The sequence below is a fragment of the Zalophus californianus genome, chromosome 17, assembly GCF_009762305.2.
Source record: "Zalophus californianus isolate mZalCal1 chromosome 17, mZalCal1.pri.v2, whole genome shotgun sequence".
Lineage (NCBI taxonomy): Eukaryota > Metazoa > Chordata > Mammalia > Carnivora > Otariidae > Zalophus > Zalophus californianus.
The window spans coordinates 37,401,643-37,427,006 of NC_045611.1; the positions used below are offsets into that span (position 1 = coordinate 37,401,643).

Below are 25,364 nucleotides of genomic sequence, written 5' to 3' on the forward strand. Positions count from 1 at the left end.
TCTCTCACTGTCAAATAAATAAATAAAATCTTAAAAAAAAGAAAACATGAACAAACACTTCTCCAAAGGAGATATACAAATGTCTATAGGACACTAGACCACTCCTAATTTGGCTTCAGCACTATCTTGACATCATGAGGCCTAAGGCATTTGACATTGCCCAGCAGAGAATGTTTGTGTGTAGGCTGGGCCATATCCCTTTTGGGAAAAGAGCTGGCCTCATCTCTGGGGCAAATGAACATGAAGACATCTCCCTAATATTTCCCATTCCTCTTTGAAATGTAGAACTTAACTCTTTCTGTAGCCATTGCCATATCATTGCCTAATTTCTAACTAGGCCTCATTCCCATCCAGGGGTGATGGGGCTCCCATACAGCCAGCACCCAAGGACTGGTGCCAAGTTCCCACTCTGATCCAGTGGCAAGGGAGAGCAATCAGTGTTTGCTATCCCAAAAGAACAATGGCATTCTTGTTCCTGAGCACTTGCTTGGCTCGCTGGTATAAGCACAGTACTCAATAACAAGTTTGCTTCCCTCCCCTGGCTCATCTAGATGCCTTCATTATGAAGAGCAGAGAAGCCGTGCATGTGCAGTATGCTCCAGGACCTGGTTAGTGCAGAAAATGCCCTTTCAAGGCATACTGCACCAAGGTCCCATTCTAAACACCTGAGCATCAATGACAAGCACCCACATGGTATTATTGAACCCCTGCTGTCTCTATCTACCAGTGAGATGGGTAGGGAAGACAGCCAAATCCAGAAGCTTTCTCTGTCTTTCTGGGGGGAGAATGTAGGCCTCTTGTTGACAGGGTTGCCATATGTAAACAATGGAGATTTCTCTTGCCCAAGTTCACAGGTGTTAGCTATTCTGGAGGTGGCCCCCTTGCCAGGAGATAGTGCAACTCCATTCACCACATCAGGCCATTCTCATCTCTCATGAATTTTAACCTCCTGTGTATCCATTTTGACCCTTTTATTCTTTTTGTAAGGTCTATTTATTTGAGAGAGAGGGGAAAGAGTGTACATGACTTGGGGGAGGGGCAGAATGAGAGACTCTTCAAGTAGACTCCTCACTGAGCACAGAGCTGGACATGAGGCTCCATCCCACAACCCGTGAGACTGTGACCTCGGCTGCAACCAAGAGTTGGATGCTTAACCTGCTGAGCCAACCAGGTTCCCCTACCCTTTTCTTTTTATCTGAAACTAGATTAACCCAAGGACCATTCCGAGCCAGTGTCTCAGAGCAATATCCTCTATTTATTTATTTATTTATTTATTTATTTATTTATTTATTTATTTTCATTCTGTATTTTATTACTGAAATACATTGTCCTACCCGCACCACCTCACAATAAAAATCTTACCTAGATTCCCCATTTTTTCCCCTCAGCCCCCCAGCCAGCCCTGCACAAGTGCTCCAGGATTCTCTGCCCACTGGCCATTTTGGAGTGTGTCCCTTGGATAACTACGTGGAAACCAGTTGGTGCCTTTGTGGAGAAAATGGAGAGGGGAGACGGAGTCTCAGGAGGCACTTATTTGAGGGCCTTGGCCACTTGCTCATAAGCCAGCTTGATCTCCTCATCGTCTGGACAGGTGGAGGCAAACTCTACCCAAGCATAGGCATTGCGCAACTACCGATGTACTCCGTGGAACCCCTCGGGGTTGGAGAATCCCCTGTACTTCTTACAGACCAACTGTACTATGTGGAGCTTTGGCAACAGGTTGCAGTCAGCCAGAGTGAGCTCATTGCCATCCAGAAACTTCCTCTGAGAGATGCCCTCGTCCTCATCACTGGTCTCATCCACTTCTTCTGGGAGAGAGGATGTCAAGTAATTGTCTAAAACTTTCAGGGCTTTCAGGAGCCCCTTCTCCAGATTATCATTGAGTGCCGGGTTTGAATTCTTGATGTAAGCAGAAAATTTGGCAAATATGTCCAGCCCTGCCGTGTTGGATTCAGGGTTCAGAGCTGCCAGCTTGGGGTACCTGGGAGGGCACAGCACCGCCTCCAGAAACTCCTCAATCTTGTTGGTGTCTGTGTGCACTTTGGTGCCATACAGCAGGAATGGGAGCTGCCCCCCCTGAGCACAGCTTCTGCGCTCAGTCCGCCTCTTGGTGTCAACAGTGGTGATGTTGAAGGTGACTCCCTTGAGCCAGAGTACCATGAACAGTCTCTGGGAGAAGGGGCAGTTCCCAATCTTGGCCCCATCACTGCCAGCCTTCACGTGAAAATTCAACCTGAGGTTGTTCTTCAGCCATGGTTGCGACGGGGACCAGGAAGTGGCCGGCGCTGGGGTAACTGGGAGAGGCCCGGGCCAGGGAAGGCGGGTCTCACAGGCAGGAATTCTCTCCCCCAGACCTAGGGCTGGCCCTTCAGTGCAACATAAACCTGATGAGACCCGCTCACATGAGACACGGCTTCCCCACCGGCCCAGCGTACCCCACACCCCGCCCCTCCAGCTCTACCCACTCCCGGGCTAGATCAGGGAGCCCTATCCTCTGTTTTAAAGTGGGGACTCATGCAGAGTTCTTAGGACTGTGGTTATGTTGTGCCACAGGGCCCCTCAAAATTTGGTTTCAGAACAACTGGGACGTCAGGAAACTTTGGCTGTTTGAAGAGGCTCAGCAGAAAATGTTTATATGTAGGCCAAACTATAGGGTTTGGGTGGGAGGTGGCCTCATTCCTGGGGCAAGGGGAAACAAAGTTAGTTCTCTCTTTCTCAGGTTTTATTGTCCCCTTTCCTGTGTGAAATGTAGAACATGGAACCTCTTTGTAGTCCTTCCCACAATCTTCTGTATTTCTAACTAAGTCTTTGCTCACAGTCAGGGGTGATGGAGCTCTCACTCACACTGCCATCATCCGAAGATTTTGATGAGTTTTCACTTTGTTTCTGTGCTAAGCGAGCAGCATAATTGGTGTGACATCTCCCCCCAAACGATAGCCTTCCTGTTGCTGTTGAAAGTACTGTGGTCAGTGCCCTGACGATTAGCCATAAAATCACCACACACATGCCACTCTCACACCTGCATGTACCTCATACAAATGCACACCCCACAGACACTACCAAAACAGCAGACACTGACACACTTCCATCACACACCAACAGCACAAACTACACATACACACCATGCACAACACATAGACTGCAGACACAGCACCAATACATCACACATATAGTACACATACACCAAACACCTACACACTACACATATAAAACACACTTACGAGACATACACCATACTCACACCACTCATACACAGAACACATATATCTACACTGCACTCAAACTTCACACATAAAACACACAAAAGACGCATACACCACACACACCACACCTACACCACACACACATGAACACATATACCACACAATCACCACACACACAGTGCACATACACAACATACACCACTCATGTGCCACACTCAAGCCTCTCACACAACACATGTAGGACATGCCTAAAACAGACATACAGAACACACACCAAATTCACTCCACACACACTCCATGCAACACCACAATGCACGCCACACAACTACTATACACACACCATCCAAAAACCATACACGGCAGATACACCACACACACATTTCAGTTACCTCATATACAACACAGTCACACCAAAAACGCCCAGTATATTTAACACATATACATCACCTACACAGAATATAGACATTACACATGCACACACAGAAGACACACACAGCGCATATCCTACAGAAACTCACACACACCACAGACACCACCCTCATACCTTTTTTTTTCTTTTTCTTGGCAATGATTTTTTATTTATTTTTTTATTTTTTTTATTTTTTTATTTTTTTTAATTTTTTATTATTATGTTAATCACCATATATTACATCATTAGTTTTTGGTGCAGTGTTCCATGATTCATTGTTTGTTCATAACACCCAGTGCTCCATGCAGAACGTGCCCTCCTCAATACCCATCACCAGGCTAACCCATCCCCCTAACACCCTCCCCTCTAGAACCCTCAGTTTGTTTTTCAGAGTCCATCATCTCTCATGGTTCGTCTCCCCCTCTGACATACTCCCCTTTTCTTCCTCTTCTGTTATCTTCTTCTTTTTCTTTTTCTTAAAATATGTTGCGTTATTTGTTTCAGAAGTACAGATCTGTGATTCAACAGTCTTGCACAATTCACAGCGCTCACCGTAGCACATACCCTCCCCAATATCTATCACCCAGCCACCCCATCCCTCCCACCCCCGACCACTCCAGTAACACTCAGTTTGTTTCCTGAGATTAAGAATTCCTCATATCAGTGAGGTCATGGGATACATGTCTTTCTCTGATTGACTTATTTCACTCAGCATAACACCCTCCAGTTCCATCCACGTCGTTGCAAATGGCAAGATCTCATTCCTTTTGATGGCTGCATAATATTCCATTGTGTATATATACCACCTCTTCTTTATCCATTCATCTGTCGATGGGCATCTTGGCTCTTTCCACAGTTTGGCTATGGTGGACATTGCTGCTATAAACATTGGGGTACACGTACCCCTTCGGGTCCCTACATTTGTATCTTTGGGGTAAATACCCAGTAGTGCAATTGCTGGATCGAACGGTAGCTCTAATTTCAACTGTTTGAGGAACCTCCATACTGTTTTCCAGAGGGGTTGCACCAGCTTGCATTCCCACCAACAGTGTAGGAGGGTTCCCCTTTCTCCACATCCCCGCCAACATCTGTCGTTCCCTGACTTGTTAATTTTAGCCATTCTGACGGGTGTGAGGTGGTATCTCATTGAGGTTTTGATTTGGATTTCCCTGATGCCGAGCGATGTTGAGCACTTTTTCATGTGCCTGTTGGCCATTTGGATGTCTTCTTTGGAGAAATGTCTGTTCATGTCTTCTGCCCATTTCTTGATTGGATTATTTGTTCTTTGGGTGTTGAGTTTGATAAGTTCTTTATAGATTTTGGATACTAGCCCTTTATCTGATATGTCATTTGCAAATATTTTCTCCCATTCTGTCGGTTGTCTTTTGGTTTTGTGGACTGTTTCTTTTGCTGTGCAGAAGCTTTTTATCTTGATGAAATCCCAATAGTTCATTTTTGCCCTGGCTTCCCGTGCCTTTGGCGATGTTTCTAGGAAGAAGTTGCTGCGGCTAAGGTCGAAAAGGTTGCTACCTGTGTTCTCCTTTAGGATTTGGATGGACTCCTGTCTCACGTTTAGGTCTTTCAACCATTTGGAGTCTATTTTTGTGTGTGGTGTAAGGAAATGGTCCAGTTTCATTCTTCTGCATGTGGCTGTCCAATTTTCCCAACACCATTTGTTGAAGAGACTGTCTTTTTTCCATTGGACATTCTTTCCTGCTTTGTCAAAAATAAGTTGACCATAGAGTTGAGGGTCCATTTCTGGGCTCTCAATTCTGTTCCATTGATCTATGTGTCTGTTTTTGTGCCAGTACCATACTGTCTTGATGATGACAGCTTTGTAATAGAGCTGGAAGTCCGGAATTGTGATGCTGCCAGCTTTGCTTTTCTTTTTCAGTATTCCTCTGGCTATTCTGGGTCTCTTCTGGTTCCATAAAATTTTAGGATTATTTGTTCCATTTCTTTGAAAAAAGTGGATGGTATTTTGATGGGGATTGCATTGAATGTGTAGATTGCTCTAGGTAGCATTGACATCTTCACAATGTTGATTCTCCCAATCCATGAGCATGGAACGTTTTTCCATTTCTTTGTGTCTTCTTCAATTTCTTTCCTGAGTATTTTATAGTTTTCTGAGTACAGATCCTTTGCCTCTTTGGTTAGATTTATTCCTAGGTATCTAATGGTTTTGGGTGCAATTGTAAATGGGATCGACTCCTTGATTTGTCTCTCTTCTGTCTTGTTGTTGGTGTATAGGAATGCCACTGATTTCTGTGCATTGATTTTATATCCTGCTACTTGACTGAATTCCTGTATGAGTTCTAGCAGTTTTGGGGTGGAGTCTTTTGGGTTTTCCACATACAGTATCATATCATCTGCAAAGAGTGAGAGTTTGACTTCCTCTTTGCCGATTTGGATGCCTTTGATTTCTTTTTGTTGTCTGATTGCTGTGGCTAGGACTTCTAATACTATGTTGAACAGCAGTGGTGAGAGTGGACATCCCTGCCGCGTTCCTGACCTTAGGGGAAAAGCTCTCAGCCTTTCCCCATTGAGAATGATATTCGCTGTAGGTTTTTCGTAGATGGCTTTTATGATATTGAGGTAGGTACCCTCTATCCCTATACTCTAAAGAGTTTTGATCAAGAAAGGATGTTGTACTTTGTCAAATGCTTTTTCTGCATCTATTGAGAGGATCATATGATTCTTGTTCTTTCTTTTGTTAATGTATTGTATCACGTTGATTGATTTGCGGATGTTGAACCAGCCTTGCAGCCCAGGGATAAATCCCACTTGGTCGTGGTGAATAATCCTTTTAATGTACTGTTGGATCCTATTGGCTAGTATTTTGGTGAGAATTTTTGCATCCATGTTCATCAAGGATATTGGTCTGTAATTCTCTTTTTTGATGGGGTCTTTGTCTGGTTTTGGGATCAAGGTAATGCTGGCCTCATAAAATGAGTTTGGAAGTTTCCCTTCCATTTCTATTTTTTGGAACAGTTTCAGGAGAATAGGTATTAATTCTTCTTGAAATGTCTGATAGAATTCCCCTGGGAAGCCATCTGGCCCTGGGCTTTTGTTTCTTGGGAGATTTTTTATGACTGTTTCAATTTCCTTAGTGGTTATAGGTCTGTTCAGGTTTTCTATTTCTTCCTGGTTCAATTTTGGTAGTTGATACTTCTCTAGGAATGCACCCATTTCTTCCAGGTTATCTAATTTGCTGGCATAGAGTTGCTCATAATATGTTCTTATAATTGTTTGTATTTCTTTGGTGTTGCTTGTGATCTCTCCTCTTTCATTCATGATTTTGTTGATTTGGGTCATTTCTCTTTTCTTTTTGATCAGTCTGGCCAGGGGTTTATCAATCTTGTTAATTCTTTCAAAGAACCAGCTCCTAGTTTCGTTGATCTGTTCTACTGTTCTTTGGGTTTCTAGTTCATTGATTTCTGCTCTGATCTTTATGATTTCTCTTCTCCTGCTGGGTTTAGGCTTTATTTGCTGTTCTTTCTCCAGCTCCTTTAGGTGTAGGGTTAGGTTGTGTCTTTGAGACCTTTCTTGTTTCTTGAGAAAGGCTTGTATTGCTATATACTTTCCTCTCAGGACTGCCTTTGCTGTATCCCAAAGATTTTGAACAGTTGTGTTTTCATTTTCATTGGTTTCCATGAATTTTTTTAATTCTTCTTTAATTTCTTGGTTGACCCATTCATTCTTTAGTAGGATGCTCTTTAGCCTCCATGTATTTGAGTTCTTTCCGACTTTCCTCTTGTGGTTGAGTTCTAGTTTCAAAGCATTGTGGTCTGAAAATATGCAGGGAATGATCCCAATCTTTTGGTACCGATTGAGACCTGATTTGTGACCTAGGATGTGATCAATTCTGGAGAATGTTCCATGGGCACTAGAGAAGAATGTGTATTCCGTTGCTTTGGGATGGAATGTTCTGAATATGTCTGTGAAGTCCATTTGTTCCAGTGCGTCATTTAAAGTCTTTATTTCCTTGTTGATCTTTTGCTTAGATGATCTGTCCATTTCAGTGAGGGGGGTGTTAAAGTCCCCCACTATTATTGTATTGTTGTCAATGTGTTTCTTTGCTTTTGTTATTAATTGCCTTATATAATTGGCTGCTCCCATGTTAGGGGCGTAGATATTTACAATTGTTAGATCTTCTTGTTGGATAGACCCTTTAAGTAGGATATAGTGTCCTTCCTCATCTCTTATTACAGTCTTTGTTTTAAAATCTAGTTTGTCTGATATAAGGATTGCCACCCCAGCTTTCTTTTGGTGTCCATTAGCATGGTAAATGGTTTTCCACCCCCTCACTTTCAATCTGGGGGTGTCTTTGGGTGTAAAATGAGTCTCTTGCAGACAGCATATGGATGGGTCTTGTTTTTTAATCCAATCTGATAGCCTGTGTCTTTAGATTGGGGCATTGAGCCCATTTACATTCAGGGTAACTATTGAAAGTTATGAATTTAGTGCCGTTGTATTACCTGTAAGGTGACTGTTAACTGTCTGTTGTCTGTGTTCGTTTCTGCTCTTTGCTGCTTTTAGGTTCTCTCTTTGCTTAGAGGACCCCTCTCAATATTTCTTGGAGGGCTGGTTTCGTGTTTGCAAATTCCTTTAGTTTTTGTTTGTCTTGGAAGCTTTTTATCTCTCCTTCTATTTTCAATGATAGCCTAGCTGGATATAGTATTCTTGGCTGCATATTTTTCTCGTTTAGTGCTCTGAAGATATCTTGCCAGTCCTTTCTGGCCTGCCAGGTCTCTGTGGATAGGTCTGTTGCCAATCTAATGTTTCTACCATTGTAGGTTACATATCTCTTCTCCTGAGCTGCTTTCAGGATTTTCTCTTTGTCTCTGAGACTCGTAAGTTTTACTATTAGATGTCGGGGTGTTGACCTATTTTTATTGATTTTGAGAGGGGTTCTCTGTGCTTCCTGGATTTTGATGCCTGTTTCCTTCCTCACATTAGGGAAGTTCTCTGCTATAATTTGCTCCAATATACCTTCTGCCCCTCTCTCTCTCTCTTCTTCTTCTGGGATCCCAATTATTCTAATGTTGTTTCGTCTTATCGTATCACTTATCTCTCGAATTCTGCCCTCGTGATCCTGTAGTTGTTTCTCTCTTTTTCTCAGCCTCTTTATTTTCCATCATTTGGTCTTCTATATCGCTGATTCTCTCTTCTGCCTCATTTATCCTAGCATTCAGTGCCCCCATTTTTTATTGCACCTCATCAATAGCCTTTTTGATTTCGATTTGGTTAGATTTTAGTTCTTTTATTTCTCCAGAAAGGGTTTCTCTAATAACTTCCACGCTTTTTTCAAGCCCAGCTAGTATCTTTAAAGTCATGATTCTGAACTCTAGGTCTGACATCGTACTAATGTCCGTATTGAGTAGGTCCCTGGCAGACGGTACTACCTCTTGTTCTTTTTGCTGAGGTGATTTCTTTCGTCTTGTCATTTTGTCCAGAGGAGAATAGATGAATGAGAGAACAAAAGGCTAACAGGTTTACAACGTCCCCAGCAACTATACTGTATACAAATCAGAAAAGACCTGAAACCAGGGGAAAGGAAAGGGAAAGAAAGAAAAAAGAAAGAGAAAAAGAAAAAAAAAGAAAAAAAGATAAAAACAAAAACAAAACAATTCAAAAAAGGCAGAATATGATCAAATATGATCAGGCTAGTGCATAGATCAGTGCCACACACTAGATTTTGGGCGTATTTTCGTCTGTTAGAAAAAAGTGCCTCCTAAAATTTTAAAGGAAGAAAGACATATATGTACAAAATAAGCGTTGATACAATGAAGGGATGGAAGATGACTGTAAAGATAAAATTATAAAAGATTTTATAAAAGGACTTGGTAAGATAAGTTGTTTGAAAAAAGAAAGAAGATTTAAGGGAAAAAAAAAAAGGAAAAAGGGAGAGAATGTGATCAGGCAGGAGACTAGAACAAAGCCATACACTAGTGGTTTAGGGTATATTTTGATCTGTTAGAAGAAACTGTACCTCAAAATTTTAAAGAGAGAACAACTTATATATATATGCCAAAAACAAGGATAACTACTATGAAGGGATAAAATATGACTCTAAAAATGAAAAAAAAATAAAAAATGTTTTTTTTTTTTTAAAAAAAGGGATTTATAAGATGTTGGTTGAAAAAGGGAAAAAGAAAAATAAAAAAAAGTCAACAAAAATTAACTTTGATGAAATAATGAATCATGGTAAAAAAAAAAAAAAAAAAAAAAAAGAAGCCATGAATCTATGTGCAGTATTCCCCTAGCGCTGGAGTTCTCCTATTCTCCTTGATCGATCAACTTGGTCTTGGCTTGCTGGCTGTTTGTGCTGATCTTCTGGGGGAGGGGCCTGTTGCTGTGGTTTCCAAATGTCTTTGCCGGAGGCGGAATTGCCCCGCCCTTGTCGGTCCGGGCTAAGGAAGCTGCTCCAGTTTGCTCTCAGGAGCTTTTGTTCCCTGCAAGCTCTCGGTACAGCTTTGGAGGACCAGGGCGAAAATGGCGGCCTCCCAGTCTCCGCCCGGAGGAGCCGAGAACTCGGGGCCCCACTCCTCAGTGCGCTCCCAGAGAAAAGCAGTCACTCCCGTGTCCCGGTCTCTGGCCGCACTCCGTGCTCACCCGGCCTGTGATCAAGCGTTGCTATCTCTGGCACCCGACCCCGCTCGGAATCTCCAAACCCAGCAGATCCCTGCAGTGCGTTCCCGCACCGCTCCTCCCCGGGAAGGAAGGGGAGTCTCCCCGGATCTGCTGCTTGTTGGGTCCCTGCTGGGGGAGCCGTGCCCTGACTGGGCCGCAGATCACAGTTTGTGGCAACCCAGAGCTGAGTGCCCGCGACTCTGCTCCGTCTCTGCAGCCGGCTTCCCTGCTCTGATACCTGGGAGCTCTTCCACACTCAGGCACCCCCGGTCTCTCTGTGACCCCAAGGGTCCTGAGACCACACTGTCCCGGGGGGATTCCACCCCCCGCTTAGCCACTGCAGCGACGTCCCTCCGCCGAGCCAACTTTTAAAAGGTCCGATTTTGTGCTCCGCGGCTCTAGCACTTGCCAGAAGCGGCCGGCGGAGGCCCCTCCCCCGCCGTCTATCCTCCCGAATATCGCCTCGGATTCACTTCTCCGCACGCCCTACCTTCCAGTAAGTGGTCGCTTCTCTGTTCAGAGAGTTGTTGCTACTCTCCTGTTCGATCTCCTGTTGAGTTCGTAGATGTTCAGAATGGTTTGATCCCTATTCAGCTGAATTCCTGAGACCAGACAAAATCTAGGTCTCCTACTCCTCCGCCATCTTGCTCCACCACCCTCATACCTTATAGACGACACATTCACCACTCCTATATACCACACAAATACATCACACATATACTTCACACACACAACACATATGTAACACACGCACACTGCCAAACAGACACACAACTCCTACAGACATGCGTACTACAAATACTAAATACACACCACATATTACACACATAAAGACATCACACATGCAACACACAATTACACATACACTACACACAGAAACCCCACAGACGTCACACCAATGCCAAACACACATACCACAAAGAAACCCCAGAAACTGAACACACATTACCCATAATAGTCTCACCACACATACAACACCAATGCATGTAAGTACCACACATATACCACACTCACACACACACACCATGAAAACACATGAACACCACACGCAACACTCACAGTACACATACAACAAAAGTATACCAATCATACACAACACCTCCACACAGACACATCACACCTACAGCACACGCCACCCATACAACGCAAACACACACACCACCCACCATACAAACAATAAGAAACTAAAGACACCACAAACCTCCCACATTGAAACCACTTGAATAACACACACACAACAGATTCATACCACACATAACTGACCCATATACCACATGGACATCACAAACAACACATACATGACACATACAACACCTATACCACACACACTTACCCACATCATATAAATCACACACACCACCCTATATGACACACACAGTACACATATCCATACATAACGCATCTCTCAAACACACACCACTCATATACAAAACGCAAACCCACCACAACACCACAAATACACTACACACACCTATACACAAACATGCCAAATATTCCCCTCACACACACTACACATGCAACAAAAAAATCACCACACATACAACACCCACACACCCTGCATACACCGTCTACAAGCCACAACTCTACCACCCAACCACGCCTCACATCACCACACACTTACCAGAGAAATTCAACATATTTAGCTCACACACACAGCAGACATATGCCAAACACACACACAGAAACCAAGACACACATAAATACTTTACACAATATAATGCACACCACACATGCAACATTAATTACATGCATATACTACATATGCAAGTGTTACATAACAACACACGCCACATATAAACCAGAAACTCACAACATTTCTACCACAGAAAAGCACGCCAAGCATATACAACACACACACCATACACACACCACAATACACCATACACACCGCACATCTCCCAGCAATATACCACACATGGACCACATAAAAAGGCAAACCACACACACACACCATGCAAACACCATAGATACACCACAATCAGCATACATATATCACCCAAAACCAGTATGCCACTATGGGATGTTTGTGTGCAGGCTGGGCCAGAGGTGTTTTTTTAAATTTTTTTATTGTTATGTTAATCACCATATATTTCATCATTAGTTCTTGATGTAGTGTTCCATGATTCATTGTTTGTGCATAACACCCAGTGCTCTATGCAGAACGTGCCCTTTTTAATACCCACCACCAGACTAACCCATCCCTCCACCTCCTCCCCTCTAGAACCCTCAGTTGGTTTATCAGAGTCCATCGTCTCTCATGGTTCGTCCCCCCACCGACTTACTCCCCTTCATTCTTCCCCTCCTGCTATCTTCTTCTTTTTGTTTTTTCTTAACATATGTTGCATTATTTGTTTCAGAAGTACAGATCGGTGATTCAACAGTCTTGCACAATTCACAGCACTCACCATAGCACATACCCTACCCAAGGTCTATCACCCAGCCACCCCATCCCTCCCACCCCCAACCCCTCTAGCAACACTCAGTTTGTTTCCTGAGATTAAGAATTCCTCATATCCGTGAGGTCATATGATACATGTCTTTCTCTGATTGATGTATTTAACTCAGCCTAACACCCTCCAGTTTTATCCACGTCGTTGCAAATGGCAAGATCTCATTCCTTTTGATGGCTGCATAATATTCCATTGTGTATATATACCATCTCTTCTTTATCCATTCATCTGTCGATGGACATCATGGCTCTTTCCACAGTTTGGCTATTGTGGACATTGCTGCTATAAACATTGGGGTGCACGTACCCCTTCGGATCCCTACATTTGTATCTTTGTGGTAAATACCCAGTAATGCAATTGCAGGATTGTATGGTAGCTCTATTTTCAACTGTTTGAGGAACCTCCATACTGTTTCCCAGAGTGCTTGAACAAGCTTGCATTCTCACCAACAGTGTAGGAGGGTTCCCCTTTCTCCGCATCCCCGCCAACATCTGTCGTTTCCTGACTTGTTAATTTTAGCCATTCTGACGGGTGTTAGGTGGTATCTCATTGACGTTTTGATTTGGATTTCCCCGACGCAGAGCGATGTTGAGCACCTTTTCATGTGTCTGTTGGGCATTTGGATGTCTTCTTTGGAAAAATATCTGTTCATGTCTTCTGCCCATTTCTTGATTGGATTATTTGTTCTTTGGGTGTTGAGTTGGATAAGTTCTTTATAGATTTTGGATACTAGCCCTTTATCTGATATGTCATTTGCAAATATTTTCTCCCATTCTGTCGGTTGTCTTTTGGTTTTGTGGACTGTTTCTTCTGCTGTGCAAAAGCTTTTTATCTTGATGAAATCCCAATAGTTCATTTTTGCCCTTGTTTCCCTTGCCTTTGGCGATGTTTCTAGGAAGATGTTGCTGTGGCTAGAGAAGTGACCACTTATTGGAAGGTAGGACGTGCGGAGAAGTGAATCTGAGGCGATATTCGGGAGGATACACGGCAGGGGAGGGGGCCTCCATTGGCTGCTTCTGGCAAATGATAGAGCCACGGAGCAAAAAACTGGAAATTTTAGAAGTCGGCCTCGCGGACGGACGTCGCTCCAGTAGCTAAGCAGGAGGTGGAGCCCTCGTGGGACAGTGTGGTCTCAGGACCCTCGGGGTCACAGAAAGACCAAGGGTGCCTGAGTGTGGCAGAGCTCCAGGTATCAGAGCGGGGAAGCCGGCTGCAGAGATGGAGCCGAGGGGCTGCCTCTCAGCTCGGGGTTGCCATAAACTGTGATCTGCGGCCCAGTTGGGCCTCTGCTCCTCCAGCAGGGACCCAACAAGCGGCAGATCTGGGGAGACTCCTCTCCCTCCCCCGGTAGGAACGGCGCGGGAGTGCATCGCGGGGATCTCCTCACGGTGTCGGGTGCCAGAGATAGAGACTCCACACGGTGTCGGATGCCAGAGATAGAAACGCTCGGTCACAGGCCGGGTGAGCACGGAGTGCGGCTGGAGACCGGGGACACGGGAGTGACTGGCTGCTTTTCTCTGGGGGTGCACTGAGGAGCGAAGCCCTGAGTTCTTACCTCCTGTGGGGCGGAGATTGGGGGGCCACCATTTTCACTGTCGTCTTCCAAAGCTGTACAGAAAGCTTGCAGGGAACAAAATCTCCTGAGAGCAAACCAGAGCGGCTTGATTAGCTGGGACCGACAAGGGCGGCGAAATTCCGCCTCCGGCAAAGACATTTGGGAAGCACGGCCACAGGCCCCTCCCCCAGAAGATCAACATGAACAGGCAGCAAGCCAAGACCAAATTTACCGATCAAGGAGAACCGGAGAACTCCAGAGCTAGAGGAACTCTGCACATAGAATTCATGGTTTTTTTTTTTTTTTTTACCATGATTCATTACTTTTTCAAAGTTAATTTTTTTAACTTTTTTTAATTTCTCTTTTTCCCTTTTTCAACCAACATCTTATCAATCCCTTTCTTTAAAAAAACATTTTTTATTTTTCATTTTTAGAGTCATATTTTATCCCTTCATAGTAGGTACCCTTATTTTTGGCATATATATATAAGTTGTCCTCTCTTTAAAATTCTGAGATACAGTTTCTTCTAACAGATCAAAATATACCTGAAATCACTAGTGTATGGTTTTGTTCTAGTCTCCTGCCTGGTCACATTCTCTCCCCCCCCTTTTTTTTAATCTTCTTCTTTCTTTTTTCAAACAACTTCTTATCGTATCAATTCCTTTTATAAAAGCTTTTATAATTTTCATCTTTACAGTCATCTTCCATCCCTTCATTGTATCAATCCTTATTGTGTACATATATAAGTCTTTCTTCCTTTAAAATTTTAGCAGGCACTTTTTTCTAACAGACCAAAATACGCCCAAAATCTAGTGTGTGGCACTGATCTATGCAGTAGCCTGATCATATTTGATCATATTCGTGTTTTTTTGTATTGTTCTGTTTTTGTTTTTAATCTTTTTCTTTTTTTTCCTTCTTTCTTTTCTCCTTCTTTTTTCTTTCTTTCCCTTTCTTTTCCCCTGGTTTCAGGTCTTTTCTGATTTGTATACAGTATATTTGCTGGGGACATAGTTAACCTGTTAGCATTTTGTTCTCTCATCCATCTATTCTCCTCTGGACAAAATGACAAGACGAAAAAAATCACCTCAGCAAAAAGAACAAGAGATAATACCGTCAGCCAGGGACTACTCAATACCGACATTAGTAAGATGTCGGACCTAGAGTTCAGAATCATGACTTTTAAGATACTAGCTGGGCTTGAAAAAAGCGTGGAAGTTATTAGAGAAACCCTTTCTGGAGAAATAAAAGAACTGAAATCTAACCAAGTCGAAATCAAAAAGGCTACTGATGAGGTGCAATCAAAAATGGGGGCACTAACTGCGAGGATAAATGCGGCAGAAGAGAGAATCAGTGATACAGAAGACCAAATGATAGAAAATAAAGAGGCTGAGAAAAAGAGAGAGAAACAACTACAGGATCACGAGGGCAGAATTCGAGAGATAAGCGATACGATAAGATGAAACATTAGAATAATTGGGATCCCAGAAGAAGAAGAAAGAGAGAGAGGGGCAGAAGGTAGAGTGCAGCAAATTATAGCAGAGAACTTCCCTAATGTGGGGAAGGGAACAGGCATCAAAATCCAGGAGGCACAGAGAACCCCACTCAAAATCAATAAAAATAGGACAACAGCCCGACATCTAATAGTAAAACTTACGAGTCACAGAGACAAAGAGAAAATCCTGAAAGCAGCTCGGGAGAAGAGATCTGTAACTTAAAATGGTAGAAACATTAGATTGGCAACAGACCTATCCAGAGAGACCTGGCAGGCCAGAAAGGACTGGCATGATATCTTCAGAGCACTAAACGAGAAAAATATGCAGCCAAGAATACTATACCCAGCTAGGCTGTCATTGAAAATTGAAGGAGAGATAAAAAGCTTCCAGGACAAACAAAAACTAAAGGAATTTGCAAACACGAAACCAGCCCTCCAAGAAATATTGAAAGGAGTCCTCTAAGCAAAGAGAGAGACAAAAAGCAGCACAGATCAGAAAGGAACAGAAACAATATACAGTAACAGTCACCTTACAGGCAATACAATGGCACTAAATTCATACCTTTCAATAGTTACCCTGAATGTGAATGGGCTCAATGCCCCAATCTAAAGACACAGGCTATCAGATTGGATTAAAAAACAAGACCCATCAATATGCTGTCTGCAAGAGACTCATTTTACACCCAAAGACACCCCCAGATTGAAAGTGAGGGGGTGGAAAACCACTTACCTTGCTAATGGACACCAAAAGAAAGCTGGGGTGGCAATCCTTCTATCAGACAAATTAGATTTTAAACCAAAGACTGTAATAAGAGATGAGGAAGGACACTATATCCTACTGAAAGGGTCTATCCAACAAGAAGATCTAACAATTGCAAATATCTTAATATATTCTTAATCTAAGGAAACAAACTGAGTGTTGCTGGAGTGGTAGGAGGTGGGAGGGATGGGGTAGCTGGGTGATAGACATTGGGTATGGTATGTGCTGTGGTGAACGCTGTGAATTTTGCAAGACTGTTGAATCACAGATCTGTACTTCTGAAACAAATAATGCAACATATGTTAAGAAAAAAGAAAAAGAAGAAGATAGTAGGAGGGGAAGAATGAAGGGGAGTAAGTCGGAGGGGGAGACGAACCATGAGAGACGATGGACTCTGAAAAACAAACTGAGGGTTCTAGAGGTCAGGAGGGTAGGAGGATGGGTTAGCCTGGTGATGGGTATTAAAGAGGGCACATTCTGCATGGAGCAATGGGTGTTATGCACAAACAATGAATCATGGAACTCTACATCAAAAACTAATGATGTAATATATAGTGATTAACATATCAATAAAAAATTTAATTCTTTATTTCCTTGTTGATCTTTTGCTTAGATGATCTGTCCATTTCAGTCAGGGGGGTGTTAAAGTCCCCCACTATTATTGTATTTTTGTCAATGTGTTTCTTCGCTTTTGTTATTAATTGCCTTATATAATTGGCTGCTCCCATGTTAGGGGCATAGATATTTACAATTGTTAGATCTTCTTGTTGGATAGACCCTTTAAGTAGGATATAGTGTCCTTCCTCATCTCTTATTACAGTCTTTGTTTTAAAAAAAATCTAATTTGTCTGATATAAGGTTTGCCACCCTAGCTTTCTTTTGGTGTCCATTAGCATGGTAAATGGTTTTCCACCCTCTCCCTTTCAATCTGGGGGTGTCTTTGCGTCTAAAATGAATCTCCTGTAGAAAGCATATTGGTGGGTGTTGTTTTTTAATCCAATCTGATTGCCTGTGTCTTTTGGTTGGAGCATTTAACCCATTTACACTCAGGGTAACTATTGAAAGTTATGAATTTAGTGCCATTGTTTTGTCTGTAAGGTGACTGTTATTGTATATTGTCTGTTTTCCTTTCTGATCTATGGTGCTTTTAGGCTCTCTCTTTGCTTAGAAGACCCCTTTCAATATTTCTTGGAGGGCTGGTTTCGTGTTTGCAAATTCCTTTAGTTTTTGTTTGTCTTGGAAGCTTTTTATCTCTCCTTCAATATTCAATGAGAGCCTAGCTGGATATAGTATTCTTGGCTGCATATTTTTCTCGTTTAGTGCTCTGAAGATATCATGCCAGTCCTTTCTGGCCTGCCAGGTCTCTCTGGTTAGGTCTGTTGCCAATCTAATGTTTCTACCATTGTAGGTTACAGATCTGTTCTCCCGAGCTGCTTTCAGGATTTTCTCTTTGTCTCTGTGACTCGTAAGTTTTACTATTAGATGTCGGGCTGTTGTCCTATTTTTACTGATTTTGAGTGGGGTTCTCTGTGCCTCCTGGATTTTGATGCCTGTTCCCTTCCCCTCATTAGGGAAGTTCTCTGCTATTATTTGCTCCAATATACCTTCTGCCCCTCTCTCTTTCTTCTTCTGGGATCCCAATTATTCTAATGTTGTTTCATCTTATTGTATCGCTTATCTCTCGAATTCTGCCCTCGTGATCTTGTAGTTGTTTCTCTCTCTTTTTCTCGGCCTCTTTATTTTCCATCATTTCGTCTTCTATATTGCTGATTCTCTCTTCTGCCTCATTTATCCTAGCAGTTAGTGCCCCCATTTTTATTGTACCTCATCAGTAGCCTTTTTGATTTCGACTTGGTTAGATTTCAGTTCTTTTATTTCTCCAGAAAGGTTTCTCTAAGAACTTCCACAGTTTTTTCAAGCCCAGCTAGTATCTCTAACGTCATGATTCTGAACTCTAGGTCCAACAACGTACTAATGTCCCTATTGTGTAGGTCCCTGGCTGACGGTACTATCTCTTGTTCTTTTTGCTGAGGTGATTTTTTCGTCTTGTCATTTTGTCCAGAGGAGAATAGATGAATGAGAGAACAAAATGCTAACAGGTTAACAACGTCCCCAGCAAATGTACTGTATACAAATCAGAAAAGTCCTGAAACCAGGGGAAAAGAAAGGGAAAGAAAGAGAAAAGAAAGAAAAAAAAAGGAAAAGATAAATACAAAAACAGAATACGAAAAAAACCGAATATGATCATATATGATCAGGGTCGTGCATATATCAGTACCACACACTAGATTTTGGGCATATTTTGGTCTGTTAGAAAAAAGTGCCTCCTAAAATTTTAAAGGAAGAAAGACTTATATATGTACAAATTAAGGATTGATACAATGAAGGGATGGAAGATGAGTGTAAAGATGAAAATTACAAAAGATTTTATAAAAGAAATTGATACAATAAGAAGTTTTTTGAAAAAGAAAGAAGATTAAAAAAAAGAAAAAGACAAAAAGGGAGAGAATGTGATCAGGGAGGAGACTAGAACAAAGCCATACAGTTGTGATTTCGCGTATATTTTGATCTGTTAGAAGAAACTGTATCTCAAAATTTTAAAGAGAGAACAACTTATATATATATGCCAAAAATAAGGGTAACTACTATGAAGGGATAAAATATGACTCTAAAAATGAAAAATAAAAAAATGTTTTTTTTTAAAGGGATTAATAAGATTTGGTTGAAAAAGGGAAAAAGAAAAATTAAAAAAAAGTTTAAAAAATTAACTTTGAAAAACTAATGAATCGTAGTAAAAAAAAAAGCCATGAATTCTGTGTGCAGTATTCCCCTAGTGCTGGAGTTCTCCCATTCTCCTTGATCTACTGATGAAATAAGTCTTGGCTTGCTGGCTGTTCGTGGTGATCTTCTGGGGGAGGGTCCTGTTGCCGTGGTTCCCAAATGTCTTTGCCAGTGGTGGAATTGCCCCACCCTTTTCGGTCCAGGCTAAGCAAGGTGCTTGGGTTTGCTCTCAGGAGCTTTTGTTCCCTTCAAGCTCTGGTACAGCTTTGGAGGACCAGGGTGAAAATGGTGGCTTCCCAATCTCCACTCGGAGGAGCTGAGAACTTGGGGCCCCACTCCTCAGTGCGCCCCCAGAGAAAAGCAGTCACTCCCGTGTCCCCGGTCTCCGGCCGCTCTCCGTGCTCACCTGGCCTGTGACCGAGTGTTTCTATCTCTGGCACCCGACCCTGTGTGAGGTCTTCAAACCCAGCAGATCCCTGTGATGCGCTCCTGCGGCACTCCTCCCTGGGGAGGGTGGGGAGTCTCCCTGGATCTGCCACTTTTGGGTCTCTGCTGGAGGAGCAGTGGCCCAACTGGGCCACAGATCACAGTTTATGGCAACCCCGAGCTGAGAGCCCGTGCCTCAGCTCCATCTTTGCAGCCAGCTTCCCTGCTCCGATACCTGGGAGCTCTGCGGCACTCAGGCACCCCCAGTCTTTCTGTGACCCCGAGGGTCCTGAGAGCACACTGTCCCGCGAGTGTTCCACCCCCCCCCCCCCCCCCCCCCCCCCCCGCTTAGCCACTGGAGTGACGCCCCTCCGCGGAGCCGGCTTCTAAAAGTTCCAATTTTGTGCTCCGCGGCTCTAGCACTTGCCAGAAGTGGCCGACGGAGGCCCCCTCCCCCGCCGTCTATCCTCCCGAATATCGCCTCGTATTCAGTTCTCCACACGTCCTCCCTTCCAGTAAGTGGTCGGTTCTTTGTTCAGAGAGTTGTTGCTACTCTCTTCTTCGGTCTCCCGTTGAGTTCGTAGGTGTTCAGAATGTTTTGGTCCCTATTCAGCTGAATTCCTGAGACCAGACGAAAGCTAGGTCTCCTACTCCTCCACTATCTTGCTCCGCCCCCTCTGGGCCAGAGGTTTTGAGAGGCAACAGGTCACATTTCAGTAGCAAAGGGAAACAAAGTTAAACATCTTGTGAGATTTATTTCATTCCCATTGCAATGCAGATCTTTGGCCCTCCTGGTAGTCATTCTCATAAGCTTGCTGTATTTCCAACAAGTCCTTGGCTCATATTCATGGATATGTAGCTGTCACTCACACAGCCACCACTCAGTGGCAACCTTCCATTCTGGTCCTGTTCTAAATGAGAGTAAACAGTATCTGATATCACGACGGAAATTGGTGCTCTTTCTTCTAATTGCTTGCTGCTTCACTGGATGGAGTAAGTAGTGTAATGGGTAATGAGCTTGTTCTATTCTTTGACCACTGAGATGCCTCTGTTCTGAAGACCAGATGGTGTGGGCGTGTAGAGTATTCTCCAGGTCCTGGTAAGTGCAGAAAGAGCATATTCAATGAATATTGACTGAAGGCCCAGTTCCAAACACATGAGCATCAGCAGAGAGGACTCACATGCTTCCCCTGAACTACTGCTGTCTCTATTCATTAACTCGAAGGGCAGGAGAAATATCCAAGGCCAGAAGCTTTCCCTCTATTTCTGAAAGAAGAATGGAAGCCTTTTGCTGACTAACTCTCTGGTGTAGCCAGTGGAGGTTTCCCTTTGCCTGAGCCCAGAGGTGTTTCTTTTTTTTTTAAGATTGTTTATTTATTTATTTGACACAGAGAGAGAGATAGTGAGAGCAGGATCACAAGCAGGGGCAGTGGGAGAGGGAGAAGCAGGCTCCTGGCTGAGCCCGATGCGGGGCTCAGTCCCAGGACTGTGGAAACATGACCTGAGCTAAAGGCAGACGCTTAATGACTGAGCCACCCAGGTGCCCCAGCCAAGAGGTGTTTCTTATTCCTGAGAAAGCCAACTCATTAGGAGATTGTGCTAGTAGCTCTATTCTTAACATTTTCACCTGTCATGAAGAACTGTGGCATTTTGTGTAACCCTTTCCATCCCTTTGCTCTTATTCACTACACTCACCTTTCACACAATTATGAGCCAGTGTCTCAGAGCAGTTTCACCTCTTTGAACTAGGCAGTCTGGCAGAGTCCTTGGGAACGTGGGATAGGTATGGCCACTGTGCCCCTCACAGATTGGTTCTAGAACTATCCAGATAGTGAGAGGCCTAGGGCATGTGAAGGTGCCCAGCAAAGCAGGTTTATGGGGTGGCTGGATAAGAGGATTTAGGAGGGTGCTGGCCTCATTTCTGGGGCAATGCAAACAAATTTAGACATCTCATTCCCAGATGTGTCCCATTCCTGTTTGAAATGTAGAAATTTGGTCTTCCTGTGGCCATCCCCACCACCTTGCTATGTTTCTAACAAGTTCTTGGTTTATATTCTGTGGCAATGGGACTCTGGCTCTCATAGCCAGCCCTCAGGGATTGCTGGTGAGTTCACACTCTAGTCCTCGGTTATGCAAGTGAATCAGTGTCTGATATCTCCCCCACCCTGGGAAACAAAACAAAAATGGAACAAAAACAAAACAAAACAGAATGAAAGGAAACAACACAAAACAAAACTGGCGTGTGGTCCCTAAATGCTTGTTGCTTAGCCAGCTGCAGCAAAAGTGGTGATAGGCAGCCAGCTTCCTGACCATCCTTTACTGACCTAGATACCTGCATTCTGAAAAGCAGGAGGTTCACACATGTGAAGTATGCTCTGGGAACCACTCAATACAGAAAGAGCCCTTTCAAAAAATGCTGCCCCAAACCCCAGTTCCAAACACTTGAGCATTATTTGCAAGCACCCACCTGCTACCACTGAACCACTGCTGCCTCCGTCTACCAATGGGAATTGCAGGAGAAAGAGCCAAGGCTGAAATCATTCTCTCTTCTTGTGAACGCACAACGCGGGCCTCTTGTTGACAGATTTCCCAGGTGTAGCCAATGGGGGCTTCCTTTAGCTAAAGCATGCTGTTGTTTCTTATCCCTGAAATGGCCAGCTTGCTAGGAGATTGGGCTAGTAACATCATTTTCAACATCCATAGACTACAGTGTCTTAGAGCAACATCCTCTGCTTGAAACTGAGGAGTCCAGCCAAGTCCTTGCGACTATAGGATAGGTAGGGCAAGAGGGTCCCTCCAAATTTGATTTCAGAAGGATGTGCACATCAGGAGGTCTAGGACATTTGAAGGTGCCCAGCAGAGAATGATTATGTATCAGTTGGGCCACAGGATTTGGGAGCAAGGTAGCCTCATTTCTGTGATAAAATAAAATGAATTGAGACATTTGCTTCCCGGATTTATTCCATTTCCATTTGAAAATTAGAATGTGTGCCTTCTGGTTGTCATCCCCATGTTCTTGCTGTCTTTCTAACTTGATCTTCATTCACATCCAAGGGTGATGCAGCTGTAACTCATGCAGACAGCATGCAGAAATTGATAGACCGTTTCTACTGTGTTCTCATGCTAAGCCAGAGCGGTCAGCGTCTGATAACTCCAGAAAAGATGGCCTTCCTGTGCCAGAGCACTGGCTTCTTGGTCAGCTGGAGTAGGCCCAGGTATGGGTAGCCAGCTTGCCTCACACCCCTGACAGCCCAAGATATTTTCATTCTGAAGAACAGATGGTTTGCACATGCACAGCATGCTCCAGGACCTGGTACAGAAGGAACCCTTTCAGATACTGCCCCAAAGACTGGTTCCAAACCCTTGAGCCTTAGTCTGAGCAACCACCTGATAGAACTGAACTAATACTGCCTGGATCCCCTGGTTGGAAGGACAGGAAGAACAGCAAAGGCCAGAACCTTTCCTTCTCTTCCTGAAGGAAGAATGCAGGATTTTTCTAACAGGGCTCCCAGGTGTGGTCAATGGAGGTTTCCCTTTGCACAAGCCTTCTACTCTTCCTTAGTCTTGAGACAACTGGCTTGATAGGAAATTGTGCTAGTCACTCCATTTTCAATATTATCCCATTCTTATCTCTAACAAAGGACTTGGGCTTCTCAAGTATTTCATTTTTATCCTTTTGATAGATGTTTTCTCAATCTAGGTTCTCCCTGGGGGCCATCAAGATCCAATGTCTCAGAGCGATACCCTCTGCATTCAACTGGGAGTCTGGCCAAATCCTTGAGACTGTGGGACAGTTGGGCCACAGGGCCCTTCTTACCATGTCTTCTGAACTTTTTTGACTGTGGCAGGATTAGGCATTTGAAGGTACCCAACAGTGAATATTTTTGTGTAGGCATGGGCAGAGGCTTTGGTGTGGGGAGCTGCCTTCTTTTGTAGGGTAAGGGAAAACAAAGTTAGACATCCCAGCCCCAGATTTATTTCACTCCCATTTGAAATGTACAGCTTTGACTCTCATTGCACATATTCCCACTTTCTTGCTACTTTTCTAACGAGGTCTTGGGTCATCATTAGGGGCCATGGTGCTGTCACTCACACAGCCAGTACCCAGAGAGGGATGGCAAGTTCCAAGTCTGGTCCTGTGCTAAGCAAAAGCAGTCAGTAACCAATATTTCCAAAGGAACTATGGGACTCCTGCTGCTGAACACTTGGTTCTTTGCCAGTTAGGGAATTGCAGTGATGGGTATCCAGCTTACCTCCATCCCCTGGTTGATTAAGATGTCTTCATTTTGAAGAACAAACCATTCCCACACAGGCACCATGCCCCTGGAGCTGGTCAGTGCAGAAAGAAGTTTTCCAAGGAATACTACACCAAGAAACAATTCCAAATACTTGGTCATCAGGTAGGAGAACCAACCTGCTACCCCTGAATCACTGCTACCTTTAACCACAGATGGAAAAGCAGGAATAACAGCCACCAGCAGAAATATCCCTTCCCTTCATGGAGGAAGAATGCAGGCCTCTGGCTAAAGCTTTCCTGGGGTAGCAAATGGAAGTTTCCCTTAACCCAAGTCCACGGGTGTTTCTTTTTTCGTAATTTTTTATTGTTATGTTAATCACCATATATTACATCATTTGTTTTTGATGTAGTGTTCCATGATTCATTCTTTGTGCATAACACCCAGTGTTCCATGCAGAACGTGCCCTCCTCAATACCCATCACCAGGCTAACCCATCCCCCTACCCTCCTCCCCTCTAGAACCCTCAGTTTGTTTTTCAGAGTCCATCATCTCTCATGGTTCGTCTCCCCCTCTGACTTACTCCCCTTCATTCTTCCTCTCCTGCTATCTTCTTCTTTTTCTTTTTTCTTAAAATATGTTGCGTTATTTGTTTCAGAAGTACAGATCGGTGATTCAACAGTCTTGCACAATTCACAGCGTTCACCATAGCACATACCCTACCCAATGTCTATCACGCAGCCACCCCATCCCTCCCACCCCTAACCACTCCAGTAACACTCAGTTTGTTCCTGAGATTAAGAATTCCTCATATCAGTGAGGTCATATGATACATGTCTTTCTCTGATTGACTTATTTCACTCAGCATAACACCCTCCAGTTCCATCCACGTCGTTGCAAATGGCAAGATCTCATTCCTTTTGATGGCTGCATAATATTCCATTGTGTATATATATCACCTCTTCTTTATCCATTCATCTGTCGATGAACATCTTGGCTCTTTCCACAGTTTGGCTATTGTGGACATTGCTGCTATAAACATTGGGGTGCACGTACCCCTTCGGGTCCCTACATTTGTATCTTTGGGGTAAATACCCAGTAGTGCAATTGCTGGATCGAATGGTAGCTCTAATTTCAACTGTTTGAGGAACCTCCATACTGTTTTCCAGAGTGGTTGCACCAGCTTGCATTCCCACCAACAGTGTAGGAGGGTTCCCCTATCTCCGCATCTCCACCAACATCTGTCGTTCCCTGACTTGTTAATTTTAGCCATTCTGACGGGTGTGAGGTGGTATCTCATTGAGGTTTTGATTTGGATTTCCCTGATGCCGAGCGATGTTGAGCACTTTTTCTTGTGCCTGTTGGCCATTTGGATGTCTTCTTTGGAAAAATGTCTGTTCATGTCTTCTGCCCATTTCTT

General features: G+C 43.6%; 1 protein-coding gene across 1 annotated transcript; it reads right to left on the minus strand.

The window, feature by feature from the left end:
* Window positions 1-1,629: 1,629 nt before the first annotated feature.
* Window positions 1,630-2,160, minus strand: LOC113936397 (chloride intracellular channel protein 1-like). Its single transcript, XM_035725273.1, has one exon. It carries the CDS (start codon window positions 2,158-2,160, stop codon window positions 1,630-1,632), a length of 531 nt encoding a protein of 176 aa, XP_035581166.1.
* Between the last annotated feature and the right edge of the window lie 23,204 nt (window positions 2,161-25,364).

Coding starts and splice junctions, on each gene's coding strand:
- LOC113936397 (XM_035725273.1), bottom strand. CDS start 2,160: ATGGTACTCTGGCTCAAGGGAGTCACCTTCAACATCACCACTGTTGAC.